The 13,238-nt window shown below is 40.3% G+C and overlaps 1 protein-coding gene across 1 annotated transcript in view; it reads left to right on the top strand.

Annotated features, from left to right (window-relative positions):
* ZNF644 (zinc finger protein 644) overlaps nt 1-6,473 on the top strand; it is a 29,326-nt gene extending 22,853 nt beyond the window's left edge. Inside the window, 2 exon segments of the mRNA XM_031057923.1 lie at nt 1,453-1,555; nt 2,047-6,473. Of these exon segments, the coding sequence (XP_030913783.1) occupies nt 1,453-1,555; nt 2,047-2,239 (296 nt within the window). The 3' untranslated portion in view covers nt 2,240-6,473.
* Nucleotides 6,474-13,238: the final 6,765 nt, after the last annotated feature.

The raw sequence follows: 13,238 nt of genomic DNA, 5'->3' as shown, positions 1-13,238 counted from the left end.
TCTCTAGGTTGGTGTCTGCTTTCCACTTATTTTATTGGTTCTCTGATACCTTCAAACCTTAGATATTCATTCTAAATTTTAGATAGGTAGGAATCCTTAAGTCTGGGGATAGAACTGGAAAACGTCTAGTATGTCTACCAAGTTGAGAGTTGGGCTACAAGGTAAAAGCTTGAGAGGTGCTCATTTGGAGGGCATGAGAAAAATTAAGTATTCAATCAAGACTGTGTGTTCTTTAAATCAACATGTTTTACCTCACCAGACAATGTCTTATGCTTCAGAATGCTAAGAGGTTAATTCTTCTGTTTCATATTCTAGGAGTCAAAACTTTAGCCAAGTGTAACAATTTTTTTCCCCATTTTACTGTTAATACGCTTCAGTAGCATAGCATTATGCCTTCTTGGTATCAAGAATACCACCTGGTACTGTCTTTCTGGTTTCTGTGGAGTTTTTGTTGAAGTGGTGTAACTGGTTGTTTGCAAAAGTTTTTGTGTTGGAGTTATATTGTTGGTGTCTTGTGTTTTGGAATAGAGTGTAGCTAGATACACTTCTCAGTTCAAGCAGTCACAAACTTCTTGAGCTTTATCAGCTGTTTGCATCATAACAATATTAATTCAGTTTAATCCACTCATCCCCCACTTCGGCTGCTTCTTAGAATCTCCAGGTTTTGTTTCAGATTCCCATTACTTTTGTTTATGGGAGATGCAGACCTCAGAGCTGTCTGAACTCATTTGCTATATGTTTCCTGCTCACACATGTTACTTTCATACACAGTTTCAAATGCTTAGACTGAATTTAAAAAGTGGCCTTGCCATCCCTGTTGATTGTCCTAATACCAGCTCCCACTGCCAAGGACTAATACACAGGTTTTGTATGCTTCATTAGAATTCAGACAGGAGTGAAAGGGAAGCTTCCTTTGAAACTTTTAGAACAAAAGAACAAATTTTTACTTTGTATTGAAAACAAATGGGCAGGTGTTTTATTCAAACTAGGAGTTCCTGATTGTACTAGCTGAAAGCTACAACTCCATAAAGTTGTAACTTGGTTGAACATGAGTGGTCTTATGATGGTACTTGAACTACAAAACAAGTTCTGAGATTTTGACAGTGTTCTATGCATGAAAGGGAATTTCCAATGTGCTTTGCTTCTGTATAATTCTGCAATAGGTTTGTAGGTGCTTGCTGATACTAAAACACCAGTTTAATGCTGAATGTCAATTATCTAGTCTTTCAAAGAGCAAGCACAATGCTAACCTAAAAAACAGCTTCATGTGTTCTGCCAGTATATTTCTTAGAATACACTGTAATTGTTTTGGATTTACATTATAATTAACCACAGAAAAACAAGGAGGTAGATGTCTTTTCATTATTGCTATAGGGAATACTTACTGAATATCTGTGTTTGACTAACACTCATTGAAGTATTACTTTCACATATGAAAATTTCTCTTCTTAGCTTTAGACTGTAAACAAAAGAAGTCAAGGTCAAGATCTGGAAGCAAGAAGAAAATGCTGCCGTTACCTCATAGTGCTGATGAAGTTTACATACTCAGATGCAGGTACATAGTGTTACTTTAACTGGAAGAATACATTCTTAAGAGCTTGCTAATGTTAGTCATAAAGAGTTTCATTATTGTATCCATAATGTTTGTGATTGAATTGAATAATGACGGGGGAAGGGAATTGCCTGTTTTCATTAATTTGAACAAGAGAATTTGGTTCAGTCACACTTGGGTGTTAGATTGCCAGTTGTTTCTCTAGCTAAAATCTTACTGATCATGTCTGAGTAATATTCTGTCCTTCAAAAGAAACCTTATACAAGAAAAACAGAGTGTTATTACTGGTATTGAGTGTGAGAATGTGAGTTGTATAAGCTGCAGGGTTTTGTACTCACAGTTACTACTAATGAACTCAATTACTAAGTTTTTCAGCTAAAACATGTAGGAACAAACTTCAAGAAAATTAAGACTTTTCCTCTTACTGTCTTTGTTTTATGATTTTTCAGTAGAGATAGATGTATCTTGATGGATTAATTTTAATATTTGCATAGGTTTTGTGGTCTGGTCTTTCGAGGACCTTTGTCTGTTCAAGAAGACTGGATAAAGCACTTGCAGCGACACATTGTCAACGCAAATCTTCCACGGACTGGAGCTGGCATGGTTGAGGTCACATCACTACTTAAAAAGCCTGCTTCAATTACTGAAACTTCATTTTCTTTACTGATGGCAGAAGCAGCATCATAGAACACAGAAACATTTTAAATTTTAATTGGATGTAAATTTGAAATACTTCATCATTTTTTAAAATAAATGGCTACACTAAATTATGTTTATAAATGCTAAAGACAGAAAATAGAGGAAGTGGATTACAGTAACATCAAAATAAATTGAATACTTAACAGTTACAGTAAGTAGTCTTTATATTTTATATAGGGTGGAAGATGTGTTTTTAAGGTTTATTATGTTTTTGTCAGTTACTGTGTTCACTATCAATACAAGACCATTATATGTATGGCAGCCATTTTTAAATTGTTGCACATGGGTACTTAAAGGACAGATTTTAATAAAACAAAGAAACCACGTTCTCTTCAGTGTTACCCAAATCAAGGTTCTGTTTATTCCAAAAAGAATTACATAGTAAAATAAGATACTATTATATTTTGTTTGTATGTATGTAGTGTTTTGTATAATACCAAGAACTGCTAATACAATTTACTCAACTTAGGGCATTAAATACCATGTACTTCATAGTTCAAGAGACTGTTTCGTTCAAATAGGGCAATTAGTACTATTCTATCTAGGTGTGTAAGTGTTTTTTTTAAATCACATGAGGCTTTTTGTACTAAAAAGTGGAGGGAAACTTGTTTAAACAAATTTCTAAGAGAAATATGTACATAATACTGGAAATTTGTGGTAAGGAAATATTCTTTACTTCAGTTGCATTTCTCACTGACAATAAAGTGGTGCATCCATGCTACCTCCTACTTGTCAACAAAGATGGTATTTACCCTTATGTTTTTGTATCATAGTAGATTCAATCCAACTTTCTTTATTACAAAGCATCTTTTTGTTAACAAGTTTGTTACTTTTATGACAATTTACTTAAAGTCTGACTTGCTTACAGAAGTTTGCCTCTACTATTTTATTTAACACTGTAGAAATGTACTAATAAGCATTGCTCACTACACGGTTAGAGTAGGCTTTTCATTTATAATTCTGTTTAAAAGATTGATCATTTTAGAAAATTCAAACACAGATTGAAATGTTTCCACATATGAAGAGAATGTTTACAACTTAAATTTTAGAGCTTGTTTTGGATGTGATTATATGTATGAAAACTGTAACACTATGCTCATGCTAAGGACCTACTTACAGAATTATTGAAATAAATGTGCTGTGAGGATGGAAATATGGTGCAGGTGTCTTGGTCATGATGAATTGTGTTTGTTCATTTAAACTGTCTTCAGAACATGATTTTTGTTTAAATCAAATTAGATTCCTCTACAAATCAATTTTGTATGCAAGTAACATTTCATTTTACTCATATAGGGTAACAGATACTGTAGTTAAGCCAAGGATATGCATTGATATTTTCTTTATATGTAAATAAAGTTAAAAGCAGTTAAAGCAAGAGGAGTATTTTGGTAGAGTATATACATACCTCACTGCCAGTGAAATTGCTTTCCTATGGTATATCTCCTTACCAGAAAAATCTCTAAATAAAAAGGTTTAAAGAAAATCTAAATGTCTATAATGTGAAGCATTTATTTGCATTGTGTGAATTAAGTTTGTGGAATTGATTTGTCTTGCTTGAGATTAGAATCTTCTCATGATCTTAAGTAAAAGTACATTTACTTGCAATAAACTGAATTGTTCACAGATGCATTACATTTGATTGGTGGAAAGTATGAATAAATGTCTGTCTTCCTGGATGCACAGAGTTCAGAGTTAACACATGAGGCTTGTTAATGTTCTGATAGAATAGATGGGCTAAAAATGCACAGCTGTGCAAGACAGAGGCCTCAGACAAGGCCATCCTAGCTCTGTCAAGGCTGTCATTAAATTAGTGGTGTCAGGTGTTTAACTGTACAAATTGCTACAGTTAAGTTTAGGTTTCTTGTTGAAATTTATTCTCTTGTAAGTGGAAAATCTACATCATTACATTTAAAGGCTGGAGGAATAAATGCTTTAGAGATTTTAGAAAAGTCAACTGGGATGTTGAAGTGTATTGCAGACAAATAGTGTATGCAGACTAACAAATTTCTGAATTTGTGGATACTTGTGGAGCTTTTTTATACGATGTGAAAACTGAAGATTTAAAGCAGTGTGTTGAAACAGAATAGAGGGAAGTGATCACATCACCTTGAATGTTAATAATGCTTTAATAGAGTGCTTGTTTACCCTTCTCACCAAAAAAGGTGCTTGTGAGAGCACCATATTTTATGGCTGTTTAGCAAATGAAAAAATCAATTAAGTGCAAATGATATTTATCTAGTGTTGTTAAGAATGCTTGTAAGGTGAAGCCATACCGTGCAGATTTTTGCGTTAGCAAAAGACTCTTACTAGATTCATAAAAATAATTTTTAAAACCCTAGTTAATTATATTTAATTAATTAAGCCCCAATTGTGAGCTACTTTATGTAATACTAAAATAAAAATGCAAGTTTGTGTCTGAAGAGCAGTGAGCTCTAGGGCTGATCAGTTTTCAAAATGAGATTCTATTGATGAAGAACAGTTTCCAGTGACAGGCTGTGTGCCCTGCTGGCATCAGATCCTTGTGGTATAGCTCAAAAAATATGTGTGAGTTCTAGAACTATTCTGATCATTAAATTAATTGTTTATGTGGTTGATACAGGCTGAATAATCTTTAAAAAAATAGAGTACTATTAGCTTTCCTTAGCCTCTAGTCCTCAAATGGGGCTATTTGTTTTCCTGGATTCTGTTGTGTGGAAATACAGATATTTTTTATCATTATCTACAAGGAACTATAAATCCCCCTCTCTGGAGTTACCAAATTCTAAATAATGTAGTAGAAGAGGGTAAATTAAATGGGTCACTTTGTGATGCCAGTCTGATGTTGTGTGGCTTGAGGGGCTCTGGCAGTCTGTGCTAAAGGGCTGGACTTGCAGAGCTGCTCATCTAAACACCAGTTTTAGTCTGTTCAGGTTGGAGTAAAGGCTGCAGTGGCATAGTGATTTCTGTTGGGTTGATTTTGGTTCTTTATCACAGTCCTACTTGTTTCTGAAGTTATCCTAGTATCTGGTAAAGGTCTCTTTAGTAGTAGCCTCAGGAAAATGGTAGAAGACCACCCCCATTCACTTTTCCTAAGATGATGGCCTATATTCCCTAGTCCCAGTGATATTTCCAAATCCTCTTCAAAAAGTAAAACTCTGCTTGCATGCCTTGAAAAGATGTTTCTGCAGAACCTCGGGTAGGTGATGCAAGTGCCCATGGTAGCTGCTGCCAAGAGGTAGTGTGTTCAGGCATGGAACATGGGGGCGAGCAGACAGCACATGTTGGGCATTTACTGCGGTTTGCCCGGTCCTGTCCGTGTGTCCTGGGGGAGCTGTGTGAGCTGGGCTGCTCCCAGGGCCGAGGGGATCCAGCTCTGCCCGCAGATCCAACTTCTTCCTCAGGGCCCGCCCTCTGCAGGCAGCAGTGTCCGAGATGGGCTGCGGGCCCTCCCGCCGGGCAGGGGAGGGACTGACCAGGGGCAAGACTGACCCGGGGCAGGACTGACTGGGGCAGGACTGACCGTAGGGCCGTAGCTGCTGGGGAGGGGGGAGCGAGTCCCGGGCTATGTGCCTGCGCTCGTTCCTGCTGTCCCAGCCATGCTCAGGGAAATCAGCAAGCTCTTTGAGGTAAGTGATCACAGGAGAAAAACGAGTTATCAACTGGGGCTCAGACAAGAGCATCCAGAGTTTCTAAAGGTCACTGTCACAGGACTGAGATGGGAAGATGCAATGTTTTTTAAACTGTGATGCTTTTCCTGAGCTAGTTATGGTTCTAGGTTTCCTGCAGTGCTTTAAAGAGAGGTAATGCATTAAATCTACCTGATTCTGAAAACCTACAAAAGATAAATTGGACCGAACAAATGTGGAAATGTTAGCAGTGAATAACACGGACTTGCTTTTTACTAAATGGTTATGGGCTGTGAACAAACCCTGTTTAGTTCAGCACTATGGTTAACAGAATTTTCCACTTTTTATAACAGTAGTTAGTGGCCTGGATATTTAAACACCAGTCTCATATTTTAAAAATTGATTTATATAGTTTTGAGTTTGTTTAAAGAAAACCCCAGACTTTTTAGGGTGGTAATTACTTTAAAAAACTGACTGAATTATGATTTGATATTTCAATCCACCGTGCTTTGTAGGTGCTGTTGCCTGATTCATGGGTAGCAATTGTGATGTAATGGAAACATTTGGCCATAGTGCCAGGTTTGTAATCTCTTGCAATAAAATGTTCCTTTCTAACACTGCAGGCTTCTTGGTGTTCTTCCCATTGCTCGGAGGTGAGCTGCACTGCACATGTCATTTAACTGGGGAGCTCCCCCCCAGCCAGAGCAGTTGTGTGTTGATGCAGAGGGCAGATCTGCTGGCTGTAGCCACCTGAAAATTCAGAGAGGTGAGGCAAGGGTGGTGTTTACATTCCAGCGGTGGAGACTGAGGATGAAAATCGGTGGTGCCAGGAACACCACCAGAGCCAGGCACCCAAATCTGAAGCAGAGTCCCAAATGACAGTGGCTCTCATCTGTGCCCATCTGCCCACTTTTCACTCTGTACAGTCTGGTCTCACTGCTGCTTTCTCCCCCAGTTTTTCCTTGCAGCTTTGGCTGTGCAGTGTCTGCCACGTGTACCTGGACAGAGCACACTGAAAAACCCAGTCTGCCTGGTGCTGTGCAAGTCCTGGGCTCCTGCAGCATGAGAGGATCCATTGCCATACCACAGCCATTCACACACACTGTAAGAGAAAAATGCAGAGGTTGATCAAATACAGCATAAGAGACTGTTGAGGGATGTGTTTGCTTTAAATAAGGGCTGGAGTGGGGATCCCTTCCATGTTTTGCTGAGGCTGAACTCTGGCACCGTTCATTTTCATTTCTAGTTGCACTATAGGCTAATAAACTTGTATTTTTAAAAAGCAGTTAAGTCTCTTAACTTTAGTGCCCTATGCCATTATTAAGATTTGAGCACAAGTCAGCCAACAGCCTTTTCATAAAACTGCTTAGTAACACTGAAGTCCATCAAGCAGAGGAACCTTGTGGTCCTGTGGCTGGTGTGTGGCTGCAGTGCTTACCCTCAGAGAAGTGGTTCTGGCTGCCTTGGCTCATGGGCTCCAGTGGTTCCAGTGTGCCAGAATGGCAGTGGAGGGATCTGGGCAGTGTGTCACTGACTGTGGGTGGTTTGCATACGTTGCCTGAAGGCAGACATGGAGTTGTTTTGGCTGAAAAAAAACAAACCTCTGGAATAAAGGCATTCCTTGGGGAATATTCTTCTCTAAGTAAATGCAAACTTTTTTACAAAAGCCCTAAAAGATCTTTCTCATGCAGGCTCCCATGCTGTTTTCACTGCAATTAAAACCCAAGCAAATGGCATTCTCACTAACTGTGAGCCCAGAGGTTCCAAAATTCCAACTCTTACTGTCCAGTTAGGGAACAAAGGGAGCCTTGGAGCCTTTTCAGAGCTTCCTAGGTGCTTGTACTCCTTAGGTTGTATAAATCACAACACTTTTGGGCTTTCTATACTGTATTTTCACTCAAAAGTACACTTTCAACTCCTAAGGTCTGAGGTTTGTGTACCAAGTGATGTAACCCTTCTGCTTTTGTATTAGAGACCTGCAACATGAAACATGCCTACATGATACTCATGGTAAGTGTTCCTAAATATTATCTACCTCTTTTTAAAAATCTGTTTATTGGAAACGGAAAACTTCACATGTAAACCTTTGATTATGTATCTGAAAGGCAGCAGCACGTTTGTATCTCTCTGTGAAACTCAGCGAAATCCATCCTCACTGCTGTAGCAACAAATGCTAAAGCTCTGAATCCCACTGTGCTCTTTAAAACAGCTTTGGAAAATAATAGACTGATAAAGGGAATGCAATCTAACACCATTAGTCTGTGTTTTAACCAAATAAGGAATTGTGTGTCACCCAGGTACAAGTCTTGCTGACAAGAAGTAATTCTTTCATCTGTCTTTTCCCTGAAAAAAACTTAATTGTGTGAAAGTAGGAAAAATAAAACAGCCTTATTTGGATAAAAAAGCAGGAGAAAAAAATCTTTTAAAAACAAACAAAAACCTCGTAGGTTGAAAGAAAAACTGCAAAGAGGAGAAGACAGTGTAAGCCGGGGGTTGACACCTGTTTTGTAGTCCCTGAAATCTAGCTCATGGCTGCCTTTGCTGTGCCTCCAAAGCTTCAGGGGTGCACTTGGGTTCCTGGCACAGAGGAGGCTAGGGCAAATATTATCCTTAGAGGAACAGCCATGAAAGAAGTTTTCACCCAAAACTGTTAAAGAGATAGGCAGTGACTGGAAAGAGGTTTTAAATCCAATTTCTTGTGTTGGAAGTCAATTGTACCCATTCCCTTTGCCATCTGGAGTACATTTACTGAAACTTTTTTTAGGTGCTGCATATAAATCAAAGACACTTAGTCCAGTCATAAAAGAACATTAACTGTTCTTCCCATGTACGGGCTCAGTTACACATTTGCTACTGAAATCTGATTTTCAGGTTCTGTTCATGACACATTGTCATTCATGGGCTCCAAAAATTTTCTCCTTTCCTATTTGGCATCCATGATTTTACAACATTCTCTTCTCACTGCAATAACCTCCACTGCTAAACCCAGTGTTCTCTGACTGCAGCTGTCCATGAGTGCTAATAAATGAGTGAAGACCCTGACCCAGAATGTGAGTGTTCTTGCAGGATCCCAAACTCATGTCTTTGCCCTCAGGCCCAGGTTCCCATCTGGGAGCAGCACTTAGCTGCGTCTCACTGGGTGCTAACCTGACTGTTTTCATTATCTTCATTCCCAGCTTGGTTTGTTTTCCCCTTCCTCAGTTTTTGCTTATATCCACATCTGGGTTTTTGTCTTCATTTTTCATCTCTCTTTTTCTTTAGGACTTTATTTTACTGCTGGCTTGCAGTGAACAAGCTTTTCGGGAAAGTCCTGTATTACTGTGAAAACAGATAGAGTACTGCTTAGTATTCTTAAAAGCATAGCTATTGGCCTGATTTATGATTTATTTTATATAGAGACAGTAGCTCTCTGTACCTAAATGGAGGAGGAAATGTTTAGATTTTAGGGTGCTTTTGGGTTACACAAACCAAAAATCCCAAGTTACACAGTACCAACCCTTGATACTGCTGCTGGGAGCTGAACTCATAAGTTACCTTTCTGTTTTGTCTGCACAGGGCTGAATTTACTCTCTTTTCTTTTTTCTTTCTTTCTTTCTTTTTTTTTTTTCCTGGCAGCCTTTCTGAAGTCACAGAAGTGTTTAGAAAATGGAGCACTTGCTTGAATGATTTTTGTGAATACACAGCTGGCTGGGTTCTTTGAGCAAAGCAAAACAGGGATATCTATTAAAAACTGTTAAAAACACGAAATAAGAATCCCAGCCCATTTACTTATACAACATAGATGCAATAGATGGCATGAAATTCTTAGGAAGTTTAACTGTGATTTCAGATTTAGGTGAACTGTGCAAGTAGTATGTGAGCAGCCCTCTCCACTACCAGCAGCAAAATCAGCAACCTACAGGTTTCTGTAATTTCCTGCATTAAGGAGCAGTTGGCACCCAGTTCATAAAGGGTGGGGAGGAGAGGTCAGCCCTGCTTCCCAGTTGCTCCTGCTGCAGGGTATGTTGTGTGCTGGGCCGTGGAAGTTGTATGGTGGCCCAGACTTTTCTTCTTGCTGCGTTAGAAATTGAAAGCAGTGTGTATGCTGCAGGAGAGCATCTACAGTCTAGATGTGTGTGATACTTGCTGCTGTAGTACCCAGATTTACAGTGGGTGCTTTTTTCCTCTTCTGAAGTGGAAGGTGCTTATCTTGCTGTGTCTTACAGATTTCAGACTTCCCGCCTACCTTAACAGATTAGGAATGTCAGTCCTGGCTGTCTGATGCTGGGCACTGAGCTAGAGTCCTGCTCTGAGAGAGATGCCTGAAAGGCCTGTGGGAGCTCCCCATACTCAAGCAGTCAAGGCTGCATTTGAATTTAGGTGCTGTGTTGGGTTTGCAGGGCGAGCTTTTGGTAGCAGGAGGAGTCATGGGGTGGTTTCTGTGAGAAGGCACTAGAAGTTTCCTTTATGCCCAGTAGAGCCAGTACTGGATGGCTCCAGGATGGTCCCACTGCTGGCCAAGACTGAGCCCATCAGTGGTGGTGGCAGTGACTCTGGGATAAAATATTGAAGGGTATAAAATGTACAGCTTCAGCCAGAGAGAGGAGAGAGAATATGTGAGAGCCACAGCTCTGCTGACACCAAGGTCAGTGCAGGAGGGGCAGGAGGTGCCCCGGGTGCCAGAGCAGATTGCCCTGCAGCCCCGGGAGGTCCAGGGTGGAGGAGAGCTCCACCTGAAGCCTCTGGAGGACCCCACACTGGATCCAGTGAATGCCTGAAGGAGGCTGTGACCCCATAAAGAACCTATGCTGGAGCAGTTCATGAAGAACTACAGCCTGTGGGAAGGACTCATGATGGAGAGTTTCATGGAGAACTGTCTCCCAGGGGAGGGACTCCACTCTGGAGCAGGTAAGAGTGTGAGGAGTCCTTCCTCTCCAGAGGGAGAAAAAGCAGAGACAACCTGTGATGAACTGACTGCAGTCCTCATAGGGAAAAAGTTAAGCCCAGGAAAAATAGTGGACGGGGGGAAGGAGTTTTAAGTTTTATTTTTTCATTTCTCAAGATCCTACTCTGATTCAATTGGTAATAAATTAAACTAATTTCCCTGAGTTAATTCTCTTTTGCCCATTGGTGAGTGATTTCTCCCTATGCTTATTCTGATCTATAAGCCTCTTGTTATATTTCTCTCCTGTGTCCAGTTGAGAAGTGACAGAGCAGCTTTTGTTGGCACCTCTTGGTGCCAGGGTCAGCCCACCATGCAGGTGCTTTATTTCAGCTTTTTGTTTCTGAGAATTTGACCAAAGCTGAAAATATGTTCTGCTGTTGCTGTTATCACTGTTGCACAGAGAGAAAGCCTGACAGGTTTGGAATCACAATAAAAATTGAGCTGTTACAGAAAATTGGACCAGATGTATTCAGAGCTCCAAGTGCTTCATGTCTCTGCTGCCAGGAAAGAGCAGCACGTGCTGCCCGCAGCCAGAGCTGCTGTTTGCTGCTGTCACAGGGAGCTCATTTATTATCAGAGCAAATCTGAGCACTTCCCCAGTTTTTTTTTAACTTTCCTTGCATGTACTTTCTCTCTCAGTTCCTTTCCCCTGCCCTCAGGAAAGTGTTAGTTGTGTTGTTTTTAACTGGAAAGGTTCTTGTTAAAATTCTCTCTTAATTCCAGAAGACTTGCCAAGGTGAGATTCTTACCCCTCTTCACTCTGCAGCTCTGAACTGCTGCCCTACCCGAAGGTGGTCTCTGCACACAGGTTAATGAGACCCATCTCCAGTACCCAGGAACTATGGATCTGTATCTGGAACTGTGCTAAATCAAATGAAATAGCAAGGATAATTGTAGCCTTTCACCATATGGGTACTTTGCCTTGATTAACAGTCAAAATTGTTTTGATCTTACTCGAGAGAAAGGCAGTATAAAAACTCTGTGTTGTTTAGGTATGGTTAGTGCTGTAATTGGAAAATGGGGGATAACAGAGCCGTGGACAAGGATGCAGTTATGGACTCACCAAACAAAACCACATCCCAGTTCTTAAGTTTCCTAAACATTATTAAGTTCTCCATTAAAATTCACATGATCTCTGACCTGATTAGTGCTGGGAGCTAATTGAATAGGAGAGAAGATTTGTGCCTACTGCTAAAAAGATTGCTCAGAAAACACCTGTAAGTCATGAGAAGTTAGTGAGATGCGTCTCCTTTAAAATACTTTATTTGAGAAGTTAATAGGTGGGGTATAAGGAAAGCAAATTTTAAAAAAATAGTAAAAGAAAAGAAGAATTGGCAAATCTTTAAAAAACAGGTGCAGCTAGCATCTGATATGGAAAAATTTATTGATAGTTCAAGATCAGACATTGTGTAAGAGAATAGTAAAAGTGATTAAACTACTTTGGAGAGCTTTAACAGATGTATCTGCTATTTCTAAAAGTGCATTAAACCCTGAATATTTTGTGGTCTCTCCCCGACAGAAAACATTTTACACTTTAGAGTGGGAACTGCAAGATGGAAGGAGAGAGTTATCTCACTGCAATGTTTTCATTAGGATTGTGCAAGACAAGCCATTTACCATGAAATGGGAGGAGGAGCGAGCAGTGGAGCCCACGTGTGCTGCAGCAGGGCCGGTAATTAGAATGTAGCCGGGCAAAACCACAAGGGGATACGTAATAAAAGAAAGCTTTAATGTGATTTAAATACCGTGACGGAGTTGCATTTGGTGACAGGCTGGTCACCGAGCGGAGCGGGGCAGCCTCCCCTGCAGAGCGCTGCTCCTGCCCCGGCCATCCCCGGGCACCACGGGGACGTGGGGACACAGGACACGGCACCTCGGGGACACAGCGCTTCTAAACTTCCTGCGCCATCTACACACGTGCCATGTAGCGTGTGTCCGAGTCTGGGGTGGGTGCGTGTTACTGTCCTCTAAAGCGCCACGGATTCATTGTCACTGGTGCTCAGAGGCTGTCGCTAACAGAAGGCAGGGCAGCTCCCAGCCCAAGCTGCTCTGGGCTCCTCCCGGGAAGTAACTTTTGTGAGAATCCATCTCAAGTCACTTCTCTCCCGGCTTTTCTTGTCAGCTCTTGTCTTGGCTCTGAAGGGAATTGTCTCCTTACATCTATCTCCTTCTGATTGCACTATGTAAAAAATTGGCATTTTTTCTTTGCATGTCATAAATAGGCATAATGGTTGCCTTATTTGTAGGACTCTACTTGGACCACACACTTTTGTTAGTTGAAATTATTCTGTAAAGTAAACATGTCAACTAATATTTTATAGAAATAACTATTACATAAACAGTTTCTGTAAGTTACATATTTTTAATTTGAATATTTAAATTAAGTTGATCTATTATTTCTGAAGTCACTCATCAGGTTGGATGTTACTGCTGCTGCTATTGAAGCAATGTGGGAGAG

Source organism: Geospiza fortis, unplaced genomic scaffold, assembly GCF_000277835.1.
Source record: "Geospiza fortis unplaced genomic scaffold, GeoFor_1.0 scaffold403, whole genome shotgun sequence".
In the NCBI taxonomy this organism is placed as follows: Eukaryota; Metazoa; Chordata; class Aves; order Passeriformes; family Thraupidae; genus Geospiza; species Geospiza fortis.
Note: the sequence above shows the minus strand (reverse complement) of the source record. Positions and strands in the feature narration are given on the sequence as shown.